Source organism: Hydractinia symbiolongicarpus, chromosome 9 (genome assembly GCF_029227915.1).
Source record: "Hydractinia symbiolongicarpus strain clone_291-10 chromosome 9, HSymV2.1, whole genome shotgun sequence".
NCBI classification, from domain to species: domain Eukaryota; kingdom Metazoa; phylum Cnidaria; class Hydrozoa; order Anthoathecata; family Hydractiniidae; genus Hydractinia; species Hydractinia symbiolongicarpus.
In genome coordinates, this window is record NC_079883.1 from 27,978,872 (window position 1) to 27,993,690 (window position 14,819).

The 14,819-nt window shown below is 33.7% G+C and overlaps 1 protein-coding gene across 1 annotated transcript; it reads left to right on the forward strand.

The window, feature by feature from the left end:
* The first annotated feature begins 1,683 nt into the window (after positions 1–1,683).
* Positions 1,684–14,777, forward strand: LOC130656559 (uncharacterized). Its single transcript, XM_057459444.1, has 3 exons — positions 1,684–1,967; positions 12,442–12,601; positions 14,134–14,777. The coding sequence occupies exons 2-3, from the start codon at positions 12,452–12,454 to the stop codon at positions 14,224–14,226; spliced, it is 243 nt and encodes an 80-aa protein (XP_057315427.1). The 5' UTR covers positions 1,684–1,967; positions 12,442–12,451; the 3' UTR covers positions 14,227–14,777.
* The last annotated feature ends 42 nt before the right edge of the window (positions 14,778–14,819 follow it).

Sequence of the window (14,819 nt, forward strand, 5' to 3'; positions counted from 1 at the left end):
ACGGTCTAAGTGAACAGACAAATATAGTTGCTCAGGAAAATATGCAACTATGTCATTTGAAAAATGGTCACACGAAATAGGTAATCCAGCAAAGCTTATATCTTATGACAATTATTTTTGGGAACAAACTGCTGTAGATGCTATAATACTTCAGACACCAAATGCTAATCTGATAGAAAGGACATTACAAGATGTCCTGTCTGATGAGCTTATAAAATTAGTTATCACAAGGGAAAAATTCATTAAGGATGTTAGTTGAACAAGCTAGTGGAAAAAACACTTCAAACAACAAAGAAAGGATTACTCAAGAAGTGGGAACAAAGCTTTAAAATCACAACTTCTAATACAAGCATGCACACAATGTGGAAATGAAAGATGTCAGCAAGAAAAAAATGCCCTGCAAATGGACAGAAATAATCGGTATGTAGGGAAACAACTACTTCGCAGATCAGTACAGAGAGACAGAGCTCAGAAGAATGCTGTGGTCATATTGTTGTTGGAGAACTTGATACACATCCTCTGTGCAAACCAAACCTATTAACTAGCCACTGACACTGTTGTCTCAAGATTCTGGTTAATCACAAAGATTCAAAAGGGTTGTAGATTTGTGAAAACATCGAAAAGGCAAAAGTCTCTCTAACAGCAAAAAGAGGAGCAAGGACCGAAATATGGGCCTATGTTGCAAAGTGTATTATTCTTGTAACTGACTATACTGTGCTAAGATGGATGGAAAAGCAAGAAATGGTTGTTGTTAGAGACAGGTTCTGATAAAAACACAGAAGAAAACAATGAAAACACCAGTAGCGAGGCACAGTTACATCTACCTGAGTTATTTGAGGTCACTGAAACAGAGGAAAAACATTAAGCCTGTTACAGGCTGGCTCAAATAGGTTACAACCAGAGGAAAGTGGACAATCATTGTACGGCAAAGCCAAAGAGCCAGACTTGTGGAAACAATCTTGAACAGTGATATTCCAGTGCTCATAAATGATATTATAGTAGACAGTTATTTTCATTCATTAAAGTTTTATACTTATCATTATTATATTATTATATTATGATAGATTACTGAACGTTTACTAGCTATGTTTTTACTTGTCTGAAGAAAAAGTAGTAAGAATATCTTATTTTGTGTTTACATTATATATATTAAATAAATTGGTCACCTATTAAATACCTAGTTTTACTTTTCCTATAGAATAACTGTTTAAGTTTTCTTGCCTTACCTAATAAATAATCTAATGAGAATTAACTTTTGCGAGAGAAGTAACTTTTACGCATGTCAACATATTTTTTGAGGGAATAAATTTTTACAATTGCAGGCCTAACTTTAGTGATTTTTGCCTCTAAAGTCCTTTAAATAATCGACATACCTGAAACTTTGGATACATTTTTCTCTGCAACTTTTTTCACCCCCATACTTTTACTTACAGTGGCTTTATTTGCTCTAAGGATAGGCATACTGGTGTTATAAAAACAAGTCGAAACAGACAAATGATATGGAATTACTCAAATAGTGAAGAGTGCATGATAACTTTTTCTGTTATATATAGTTCATAAATAATTGACAACTTTTCTTATTATTTTATTTGTTTAAAGTTTTTATAGCAGTATATGATCTTTCTTTTACCTTGATGGAATAGAATTCCACATTAAAATATATTAAAAATTAATGCAAATCTAAGACTTCTGTATTTTCTATTGCCGGATTTATAGCACAGAAAGTAATTGACAGTTAAAGGTGTGCTTTAAAATTTTTTATAGAAATCTATACGATAAGTTAATACTTTTGTGTTTTTTACTACTAGTGGTTAGCGTTTTATCACCTGTAAGAAATAGGAAGAATTTCTTGCTGTATTTTTCAATAATGTTGTGGGATTATGAAAAAAAAGAAGAAAAAAAAGGGACTTTCCAACAAGGGATGTTGAAAATGTTGTCTAGGAAACGAACAGTTAAGCATATACAATGTAAGTATACTGCACCTTGTTACTATTTTTGTATGATTAATATCATCACCTGAAATCTTTTGCAATTATAGGCTTTATTGTCATTAAATATTGATAGTCCTGTATTTGTTGCATGTTGAACACAGAAAAAAAATATATAAATCTCAAGAGATTCCAGCACTTTCCATGACATTTTTTCTTATTTTCCTATGACAAAATTGTTTGAGGTTCCAGGACATTTTCAGGACAATTCCTGACTGAACGAGTGAACATGATAAAATTGAAAGAAATCAACTATTAGAATATTAAGGGATTTTAAAGAGTTCTAATGAGTTTTGTGGTTGATTCTGTCAGAAGATAAACAAAATAAAAATTATTACAGATCGTCTGTAACAATGATGTATGGAAGATCCCAGGGTGGAGATGAGCAAAATGTGAAGGGGGAGGGGGGGGGGGGGGGGAGGGGGGTGGCTCCAGGGTACTATATTGCTTCTTAAGTTATACTTTAAGAAGACAGATCATTTAATTTAGCTTTCAATTGCTCATTTTTTGTACTGCTTTAGTTTGCAGCCAGTTTCTATTTCTTCATTTAAATGTTACATCCTATTTATTCATAAATATATCTAAATTCATGTTTTGGCCTGTCAACCATTGGAAAAAAACATTTGAAGTTGACATTTGTGAAAAAATTCAATAAACTCGGTAACTAACTTGTGGCAATTTTCAAAATTGGCAACATTAGAGAATTAGAGATACTATCTATGCGTTAGACATCTTACTGAATATTCTAAATATATCAGGTTTTTTAGTCACATTGAAATTAGCAAGAGCACAATTTAATTTTCTAGAACCTTTTCTCAGTATCAATTTGTTGTAATTATTTAACATCCCTTTTTGGTAAGTTTCATATATATAGTAAAATTATTATCTGTCATTTTAAAAAAAAATGATAAAAAAGAGAGAATTTTTTTATTTCAATTTATATTTTTTCGGTTTTTTGTATAGCAAATGAATAGCAATTTCAGAACGAAAGCTTTTCCATGTTTACCTTTATGTGCAACCTGTTCTTTTTACAAAACGAAAACACCTGATGACTCATCAGTAGATACAGTGCAACAACAATAACAACAACAATAACAAAAAAAGTGCTTTTTGATTTCTTTGAATAAAGGGTGTTTGCGTTACTTATTCGTTGCAGGGTGAATAGCCTGACCTCCAAATAATAGGGGGTTACTCTTAAAACAAGAAGGGTGTGGTTCCTAATAATAGGGGGATTGTTTAAAAAATAGGGGGATTCTGACTCATGTTTTTATAATTTTTTTTCTCCATTTTTATCTTAGCAATCAGTTTATAAAATAAAATGAGTGGCAGTAATAGAGAGGAAAAATTTTTGTGTCTTATTAAGTTATTTATTTCATTTTATTTTATATTTTGTGTGGCCACCTGTTGTTTGAAATATCATTCAAATTTAATTTTAACATTTTTTACTATTTCTAACACCGTTTAACGATACCTGCTATAATGCTCTATTACCAGAAGCAAAACATTTCAATATGCTCAATGTGACTGCAAAGATATAAATATAGATTGAAATAACATTCAACACAAAAGGAAAATGATCTCAGGATTGTGTTTTAGAAAAAGCGTGAAAATGTTAATGAAAAAAACCCAATTAAATCACCTAAGGTAATAATATCTAAGGCAATACCTAAATCACCCAAGGTAATAAGTATTGGTTTTTCAAATGAACTTTGTTGTGATTAAATTTATAATGTGTTATTTATGTTATTTGTTTTTAGCACATGCAAAATAATAAAAATAGAAAAATTAGACTAGCGTAACTTATTTTTACATGATTTCTTCCAGATTCGATAGACGTAATGTAATGAATTATTTCATTTTATTTTAATTTAGTTACCCATATATATGATTTTAACTATGTTTTAGTGTTGTAAACAAGAGAAAACTATTTCATATTTGCAACTTAAGGTTATATTTTAATGTTATTTCACATTCATTGCCTGATGATTGTGAAATAACATGAAACTTTAAGTCAACAACTTTGCTTATTTTCAATTTTTACATAGATGTGCATATTTTACATGGCTAGCCTCACAAATCTAAAGGGATATACCTTGTCTATTATTTCCGTAAAGTATTTAATACTCATTTTGAGCTACGCAAACCCAATTAGGGTCTGCGCTCTACCAGACAACTCCCTGCAACATCTAATGGCCCACACAGTGTGCCATCTCCTCAATTTCCCTCACATGGCTAGGGTTAACCCGTAGCTATGGTAACATTCACTTAGCCATATTAAATCACTGCCAAAGGGAATTGAACCCAGGTCTCTTGCAAAAAGTGCAAGAGTTATAACCACTAAACTACGGTGCCATAAATGAAGTATCTCCAGCTTTAATGATGTAGAACAGTGGCTTGTTACAGATAGTTAGAATAGCTGTTACTTAGGTAATATGTTGGGCAGTAAAGGGGGTGTTAAAAATGTGTTACTTGCAGGATAGTTTCTGTTAGGAGAAAGTTCAGAGAGTTATTTTTTTGTTGACTAAAAGAGTCTTGTCAATTGAGGTAAAAGGTAGGTTGTATGAGGCCTTGGTAAGAAGTGTTATGTTGCATGGTAGTGAGACATGGGCAGTGAAGCATGAAGATCTTGATCGTTTAGAAAAAAATGATATGAGAATGCTTAGGTGGATGTGTAACGCTAGTCTGAGAGACAAAAAGAGTTCAGATAAGCTCAGAAGCAGGCTAGGTATCCATAGCATTAAATATGTGCAGCTAAGAATATTAAATTGGTTGGGAGACTTGATGGATGGAGAAGGAAAATTAGGTAAATAATAATAATAATAAATATTTGCAGCTCTAAATGGGAAGGCTTTTTTGCCAAATTTCATGTTGACCAAGAAAAGTGTGAACCTGTTTATTGAGGCTTCACTTGTTTGATGATTATGACAGTTTTTTGTCAAAAGGAATTTTGAGCGCATGTAATTAGGAGCAATGTGATTCATGGCTTTGAAAACTAATATGGTATCGTTTTTGATGAGTAAATTATTCATTGAATATTCCCTCTCTTTCCCAAGAAAGGTATGGACACATTTTAATCGTTTTTCTAGTTTTCCCAATCTACCTTGTGTGGCACAAGCCCATGCCGAGGAGCTGTAGTTATGGCATGACAAGTGCATTAATTAAAAGGGTTTTCTGTGTGAGGTGTTAAACAGGATGCAATGGTTCTAATTTTAGAATATTTAATTAGTATTTTTCTATATATGTCATTAATGTGCTTTTCCCATTGCATTTTTCGAGCTCAGTAAGAATAAAATCAGAGACATTGACTACTGTAGTTTCTGTGGAAAAGAGTTTTCGAAATCCGAACCGTCTGTCATTCAGGAAGTTGTGCTCAGAAATAAAATGAGACATTTGCTCATGCACTAACTTTTCAAAAAATTTCAAAGGAATTGGCAAAATGGAGATAGGGTAAGAAAGTGTGAGACTTTCTGGGGCACCGCCCAGAGGTAGAACAAGAAAGACTTGGCAGGAGGTAATAAGGACAGACTTGATGCACAAGAATTTGAGTTTAGATCTAACACAGTATAGATCAAATTGGAAAAGAATCATTAATATATCCTGTCCCATGCTAGCATGGAAAACAGACGTTAGGTCGAGAATGATGATGATCAACTATAGGTAATTAAAAAAGTGAAAAAACAAAAAAACAAAACTAGAAACAAATAAAAACACATAAAGACACACAAAAAACACACAACAAAACATTAACACACAACAAACAGTAATTAGCTATACACATGCATACAAAAGTACCTAATAAAATCTGACAGGGTTTTACCAATCAACATTAAGGGGTCAAATAAGATATTGCAGGTTATAGGATTGTGATTGTAAAAGTGAAGCTGTCAGTTTTTACCTTAAAACATTGTAAGACAGATAGACCTTTTTGAATTTTTACATTTTTCGCAGTAAGCCTTCTGGCTCCAACAACTGCAGAAGGATGTGGACGGTGAAGGAAGGTGTTTTTTAGGCTTTAAACTATTATAGAGTGATAACTTCTGATTATAGAAAGTCATAATGATAGCTTCTTGCAAAGAAACAGACTAAAAGGGACCTAGCGTCTGGATCTTTTTGCCTACCACGCAATTGATAAAGCCAAAAGGGATTATCGGGGGAAATGTAAAAATTTTAAAAAGGGCTATCAAGACAAGAAAAATTGTCTTAGATGAACATCTTCCATTGCCAGATGATTAAGGACTTCCTAAAACATCGAGGACTGACACTTTCTTTCAAATACATATAATCTTCCAGTTTTAGCTGCCTATTTCTATATTGGTGATGTGAGTAGCACAGCTGTGGCTGAGGAGGCAAGGGTGCAGGATGGAAGGAGAATGAACAAGGAGAAAAGAGTGGGGACTTAGTTTCAAACATGTTATGTTATTAAAAAAAATGATTAAATGCTGCCTTACCTAAACTAAGAATGAACAGTTAACAATTATGAAATTAGAATTTTTAGGTCCAATAAATGTCATCTTCAAATCTCAGATTCATCATCTTTCCATCCTGACCCGAGGAGAGGACGACGACAACATACCCATCCCGATCTCCCCACGGGGTTCCCAATATTCGTTACTCGGAAAGGATGAAAACTAAAAATAGGTCCATGGGGAAGTGCTGCAGATGCTAAGTAACCGGAATCCGAGAATCCGTACTTTCGATTTTAGCTGCTGGTGTGCTTCGTTTTGATCTAAACAGTTTGATAAAAACTTTTTAGCTATAGTATGTAATAAATGTTAATTTTCATTAAAATTTGTGGTGGCGAGTGAATATTACCACAGGCTTGAGTTAACCCAAACCATGTAAGGGAAATTGGGGAGATGGTGCACTGTGTGGGCAGTTGGGATGTTGCAGAGTTCAGGAGTTGAGTCAAAAAGGGAAACCACTACCCATCTATGAAACGGTTTCCAATTTGGGAAACTTCACATTACCCTAAACAGGCCAGAAATACGACAATGGTTTCACATTAGGGAAGCCACCAAAATAAAAAGGAATCTGCGCACGAGCTGGTTAAGAAGCACACTAAAAATTTTAAACCAATAGAAAGAAAATATTTTCCTGCAAATTTTCAATAAAGGAAAAAAAATTATTGTAGCCTTTTTTCGCAATTCCGTAAAATGGTTCTGAGAATGGGAAACCGTTTCCCTTTTAGTGTCATCTCCCGAACTGTCACAGAAAGTTGTCTGGCAGAGCGCGCGGAACCTAATTGGGTCTGTGTAGCTTGAAACGAGCATTAAATACTCTAGGACTCCCCCATCGAAGCCATGGATATATACATATATATATATATATGTGTATATATATATATATATATATATATATATATATATATATATATATATATATATATATATATATATATATATATATATATATATATATATATATATATATATATATATATATATATATATATATATATATATATATATATATATATATATATATATATATATATATATATATATATATATATATATATATATATATATATATATATATATATATATATATATATATATATATATATATTCACATCTTTATCAAGTCAACCGTAATACTTCAATCTTGATATGAAGCTAAAAACCCATTGGATGATAATAGCACTGAAAGAAAGTGTGTGGAATCATGGAAAAGTTCCCCAGTTTTTTGTTAACCTTTAAGACTTTTTATTTTGCATTAGTGGCAGCCACCGGATCTTGTGTTGCATCAAATTGACTCATCATCATCATTCTCGGCTTAACGTCCATTTTCCATGCTAGCATAGGTTGGACGGGGTATATTAATGACCCTCTTCCAATCTGATCTGGACTGTGTTAGATCTAAACTCAACTTCCTCTGTATCAAGTCTGTCCTTATAACCTCCTGCCAAGTCTTTCTCAGCCTGCCTCTGGGCTTTGCTCCAGGAACTATCAAGTCCCGACACTTTCTTACCCAATTATCCTCCTCCATTCTTTCCAGCCAATTCTATCTTCTTATCTGGATAACATCTTTAATTCTACGGATACTTAGTCTGCTTCTTAGCTCTTTTTGTCTCTCAGACTGGCGTTACACATCCACCTAACCATTATCATATCATTCTTTTCTAAACGGTCAAGATCTTCCTGCTTCACTGCCCATGTCTCACTGCCGTACAACATAACACTTCTTACACAGGCCTCATACAACCTACCTTTTACCTCAATTGACAAGACTCTGCTAGTCAACAAAGGAAGTAACTCTCTGAACTTTTTCCAAGCAGAACCTATCTTGCAAGTAACACTTCTTCCAACACCCCCTTCACTGCCCAACATATCACCTAAGTAACAGAAGTTTTCAACTATCTCTAGTGAGCCACTGTTGTACATCATTAAAGCTGGAAATACTTCATTCTCTATAATCTCACCTTTGCAACGCTTGCATACAAACTGAATGTCAGCTCTTAACCTTCCACCAATACCACTGCACTTCTTATGTACCCAATGCTTGCAAGTCTGACAAAAAATTGAGTTACTACCAACCCCTTTCCTGCAAAGTCCACAAGGCCACTTTCCAACTACAAGGTCACGCTTGGCTGCAATGCTACTAATCATGACTTTAGACTTTGCTGTGTTCACCCTTAGCCCTTTCTCTTCCAGTCCTTTCTTCCACGTCTCAAACTTTTCAACTAATTCTTTCATTGACTCTGCTATGAGAACCAAATCATCTGCATACAATAACATACAATAACTAACTGGACAACCTTTTCTGAACTCCATCAACAGTGCTTCTAAGACTAGAACAAACAACAAAGAACTAAGTACAGAACTCTGATGTACACCAGCATTTACACTGAATTAATTACAAAGTGAATCGTTAATCCTGACACGACTTCTAGCATTGCTGTACATAGACTGTACCATCGTAACTAGCCACTCATCCACACCTAATTTTCTCATAGCCCACACAATAACTTTACGTGACACTCTATCAAAAGCTTTCTCTAAATCTACAAAGGCAAAATAGAGATTCTTTCTCTTTCCTAAATACTTTTCCTGAAGCTGTCTGAGTAAAAATATTGCATCTGTAGTGCCACGCCCCGGAACAAAACCAAATTGCATGTTATCTATATCAATTCTTTCTATAAGTAACTTATCAATCACTCTTTCAATAACTTTCATTACTTGATCAACCAACTTCAAACCTCTATAGTTATCTCTTTCTAATGCATGAGATAGATGTGCATATTTTACATGGCTAGCCTCACAAATATCGAGGGATATACCCTGTCTATTATTTCCAGGAGGGACCATGGCTTAGATGGAGAGTCCTAGAGTATTTAATGCTCATTTTGAGCGACGCAGACCCAATTAGGGCCCGCGCTCTACTAGACAATTCCCGGCAACATTCAACGGCCCACACAGTGTGCCATCTTCCCAATTTCCCTCACATGGCTTGGGTTAACCCGGGGCTATGGTAACATTCACTCGCCCATGTTGAATCGTCGTCAAGAGGAATCGAACCCCGGTCTCCCGCACAGAGTACGAGAGCGATAACCACTAATCTACGGCGCCATCACCCTTGCCCTTGAAACAATTCACTATTACACTCGACTGCCACTCACTCGGAATAGAATCATCCTTTATAATCTGATTAGCAAGACTTGTAATAAGCTCAACTCCAATATATCCAGATGCTTTTACCATCTCTGCATTATTATTATTATTATATTATTATTCAATTTCCTAATAGCCTCCACTACCCATTCTGTCTTGATCTGCATAGCTGGCCCTTCTACAACATCATCATCAGACAAATTATCTTCATCCCAATCAAACTCAGTGTTAAGCAACCTCTGATAATAATTCTTCCAAGCTACCCTTTTCTCCTCCTCTGTGCTAGCCAAAACACCTTCATCATTACGTATACACTTTTCACCTACAATTTTCATCTTGATTAGTGTTCTTCATTTGATTTACTATCTTGAATACCTCATTTTGTGGTCTTCCCTTTTTAACACATCTGCAAATCTGTTTCTCTCTGCTTCAAATTTTGCCTTATACACTGCTGTACAAGCACGACTGGGTAGATTTTTTTCTATTTCAATTTAACCACTAAAATGTCATTTTGGGCATACAACTTGATTAGAAATAAAATAACCAGAAGCTTAATCATTGTGAAAATCAGAGGGATGTAAAACGATTTTCTTTAAAAACTATATATTCGTCTACACATTCCAGTAGACATAATCAGAGTGTATATTTTTTACAAATTCAAAGTTAAAATGTTACAGTAAGTAAGCGTTTCTATGGATACATATATATTCTATAAAAACAGTAATAAAAAATAACGACCTAATTCAACAATTCCAATGGCACTGATTGTTCTTGAACATTCAAGGTTGGTTTAACATGCTTAATATGTAATGCTTCTGCCAACTTTCTTTTAAATTTGTGGTTTCTATAGCCACCAGACAGAATTTCGAAATCGTCTATGGTGACACTGGTGGCCAAATGTGACTTTTTATCACGTCCATGGTGGTCCGTGATGCGTTCGGCAAATCTTCTACCTACTTCTCCTATATACGTTGCTTCACAATTTTGATCAGGACATGTGGCTTTATATATCAAGTCATGTCTGTTTGTTTTCTTAATCTTATCTTTAACATTGAATTTCAAACTTAGTTTTGTTCCTGTGTAGATAATTTTGCACGTATTGTTTGCAGGTACAACATTTTTCAAAGTGTTACATAATGACTTTATAGTCGTTTCTCCTAACTTTCCTTTATATGGTAACATCAAAAAATGCTCTTTGGTATCAGTATTTGATAGTGTTTGTTGAGTTGGCTGTACTGCTGTGTTCAAATGTTTAACTTTTTCAATTGTTTGTTCAATAACCCAATTTGGATAGCCATTCATGTCTCTAAACACTTTCTTAAGGTGTAGAACTTTCTGTAAATGCTCTTCGTTGGATCATACTTTGAATGCTCTAGACACTAAGGTTTGTAATGTACCTCTTTTCCATGTGGTTGGCGCAAACGACTGCCAATGAAGATATATATTGTTATTAGTACTTTTACGATATACTGTGGTTTGAATTCCAAATTTTTCCTTATTACAACTACATCCAAGAAAGCAATAGTACCATTCCGCTCTGTTTCATATGTGATTTAATGTTGTTATGGAAATTGTTCAATTTCGACATAACAAAATCTATCGATCCTTCTTTTATGTGTGCAATAGTTTCGTCAACATACCTTCTCCATGGGCTCATGTGATCTTTCAAGGATGGTAGAATTATTCTTTACTTAGCAAAACTTTTATCACCACTCAGTACATCTGAATACACAACACTTCTTACACAAGCCTCATATAACCTACCTTTTACCTCAGTTGACAAGACTCTGCTAGTCAGCAAACGAATTTTTCCAAGCAGAACCTATCCTGCAAGTAACACTTCTTCCAACACCTCCTTTACTACTTAACATATCATTAACAGAAGTTCTGAACTGTCTCTAACAAGCCATTGTTTTACATCATTAAAACTGAAAAATGTCAGCACAAAGTTAAAGTTATATATAATTTACTTTGACTAACTTGATACTTCATGATGTCAAATTATATAAAAGTTTGTGGCGACTGAAAGTTTTAACATATTTAAGATATATAACATTCAACATATATAATATATAACATATTTAATAACATATATAATAACATTTAATAATATATATAAAGACATAAACGTTGATCTACAGTTTTATCAAAGTTATGACGATACTGTGGTACTATATGTCCCTACCGTGGATGAGGATGGTTTAAGCAAAGTCTAAGTATTAATGATATGGTCAGACATGGTGTTGAACTAATACCATAGTGTAACAGGTAAGTATGTGTTCTAAGTGATTGTAAGTGTTTTTAGCAACCTAAGCCTTTCAAAATATAATATAATAAAAAAAATAATTGTTGGAACGATGAGAATTATAAACCAAGAAACTAAACCAGGAAGCTAAATATATTGAAAATGGGTGTTGTTGTTTTTACCCTGCATGGGTGAGTGGAGACTACCTGCGAACAAAAGTATGAGAATTTAGTATGGTAAGGCCAAACTACTGGTTTCAGGACCAAAAACCTGTCAAAAACATAACGATTCTTTACATTTTTTTATATCTTCAAGATCTACGAAATAGTGGCAATGAACAAAACAAATTTTCCATGTCATGGGTTACTTCTGACATCACCAAAATCTTATTACTTTAAACGTTTGCCTTTTTCAGATAAAGTAGGTTTTCCATGAGACAATCAACAAGTCTTTATTTTTACTCAGAGTGCTTGCATGTAACAGGCACCAGTTTTTAACCTGATTGAAGTTAATTTCTAATTAACTGTATTGTATAAGTAAATATGGGTTGATAATTTGCCATATTGAGATAGTTAATTTTTGATTTGTATATCCTTAGTTGTTATACAATGAGTGAAACTAAAGATAAACCAGATGAGCAGCAGGCCAAAACATTTGATGAAAAGGAAGCAGAGGAAGATGAAGAAGATGAAGAAGAAGATCCTTACTACAAAATCATTGAAAAGTCAGGATGTGGGAAAGAGCACTTCACTTTACAGGTACAGTTATTTTATTTATGCCATGACCACTAAAGTGAAAGATGAAGAACTATTATTTTATAATATGTAGCAATTTTATCCAACATATAAAATTACTTGTTACGATCCTTCTTTTGATTTTTAGTTGCAAATTTTGATAGTATCAATACATTTATTTACAAAATAATAGTCAAATATTCATGACTCCTGATTATGTCCCATTTGGATTTTCTATTTAATTGTATGAAGCAAGATGTCTTTATAAATCTTCACCAATTATAGATCTTATGGGCAATAAATTTTAATGCATAAGAATTAATGCAAGTTAATGCGAATTAGCACCCAATGTCAACCGAGATTTAAGGATACATGAAACACCTATTACTCATGTTGAGAATACTGTCATAAATTGCGAAAAATTATTTTCTGAAAGCCAGACAGACTTTCTATTGATTAGTGTAATTTTTGCTGCAAAATAATAAATTGGGAAGACGTAAAAAAAAAATTATTGAACACCTTTTTGATTTTTTTTCTGAAAGTCCAAAAAGCGCAGGCGTATAAAGCTTATTGCATAAAAACCACACTATTCAATTTAGTCAATTTAGTACTAAAACGATGTCTCGGTTTTGCTTTTTACCATCTTGTTCCGAATTTAAATCTAAATGTTGTTTTTCGTGCTTCTTCATTGTACTTTTTCAAATTCACACTGTGCTAATTCTTAACAATTCACTTTTAAGAAAAAACAGACACCAAAAATTAATATTTAATAAATGTTCCTACAACTAAAAGGTGTATCGGCAAAACATTATTGCCAATATATATTTGAACTTTGTAAAAAATTACACCTTATTAAACGAACTGAGAAAAATTTTGTTGTTGTTTTATGTTACCATCCCTTGTAGCCCAAGTGTTTTTACAATCCCTTTTAACCCATGTGTCCTTACCATCCCTTTTAACCCATGTGTCCTTACCATTCCTTGTAACCCAATTGTCCTTACCTTCCCTTGTAACCCAAGTGTCCTTACCTTCCCTTGTAACCCATGTGTCCTTACCATTCCTTTTAACCCAATCGTCCTTACCTTCCCTTGTAACCCCATCGTCCTTATCATCCCTTGTATTTCAAGTGTCTATACCATCCCTTGTAACCCAAGTTTCCTTACCATTCCTTGTAATCCAATTGTCCTTACTATCTCTGTATACCAAATGTCCTTAGTGTCATGACTATCATCCCTTACTGACATTAGGGTTAGTAAGGACGCTTGGGATATTATAGTATAGTATGGATGGGATGCTAGGGATGGTAAGGACACTAAGGACACAAAAATAGGCAATTTAGTGCGTATGTGAGTCACAATTGTTCAATTGACTAGTCAAATGTGTCTTATGTCAGCTGCGAACACTAAAATTAATTGTGGCGTTTTTGAATGACGCTCTAATGAAGTTTGTTTGCATTCTTACAATAATTCTTATGAACTTATCAAATATCTGACCTAGCTGTTTTCTGTTATAGGTAGTCTATTGTGTTACTTGACCATGTTTTTTCTTCTTCTCAGGATTGTTTTTACGAGAAGCATGATTGGAGGAAGTGTGCCAAAGAAATGAAGCAATTTAAACAGTGTATGGACGAACAGAGAAAGAAGAAATGAAGCAATTTAAACAGTGTACGGACGAACAGAGAAAAAAGAAACTCTTGTGTGACCTCTGACTGTTGAAAGAAACAGTTTAGAAGGGTGTGTCTTGGCGCCGTTGGCCATGGAAGAGAGCAGAATTAAGCCTCAATTTTTTTAGCAACAGTTCATGGTCAAACTGACCAACTTAAACTTTATTACACTGAAGTTTTGGACAAGAATTAACAGAAATCCGATGTGGCGGAAGTATCCTGCATAGAATTTTTTTTTTTCATTTTGCGTTTTATAATATTGTATTTAGCAACACCGATGCCAAAAAGTCGTAATTCTTTCACTTTAATTTTATGTTAATTTTTTATTTAAAAAAAAATGCTCAAAACCTTTCCCAAGAAGTTTATCATTTTGAGAATAATTTATTTGAGCTATTTAGTTGATGGTGCAGTACGTGAGTTAATTATTCGGCAGATGCTGTGAATGTTCATTGATATTTAGGCATAAGTTTTGCGCATAAATTATCGTAATTTATGTTTTGTAAATAATTTACGTGAAAGATCATAGGGAAATGTAAATCTTGTTGTGATCTCTTGAACACTAAAGCACATTTTAATTCA

What these genes read in the sequence shown, in the direction of transcription:
- LOC130656559 (XM_057459444.1), top strand. Translation starts at nt 12,452, where the DNA reads ATGAGTGAAACTAAAGATAAACCAGATGAGCAGCAGGCCAAAACATTT. An exon ending in AAGAGCACTTCACTTTACAG is followed by an intron (nt 12,602 to 14,133) that starts GTACAGTTATTT and finishes TCTTCTTCTCAG; the next exon opens with GATTGTTTTTACGAGAAGCA.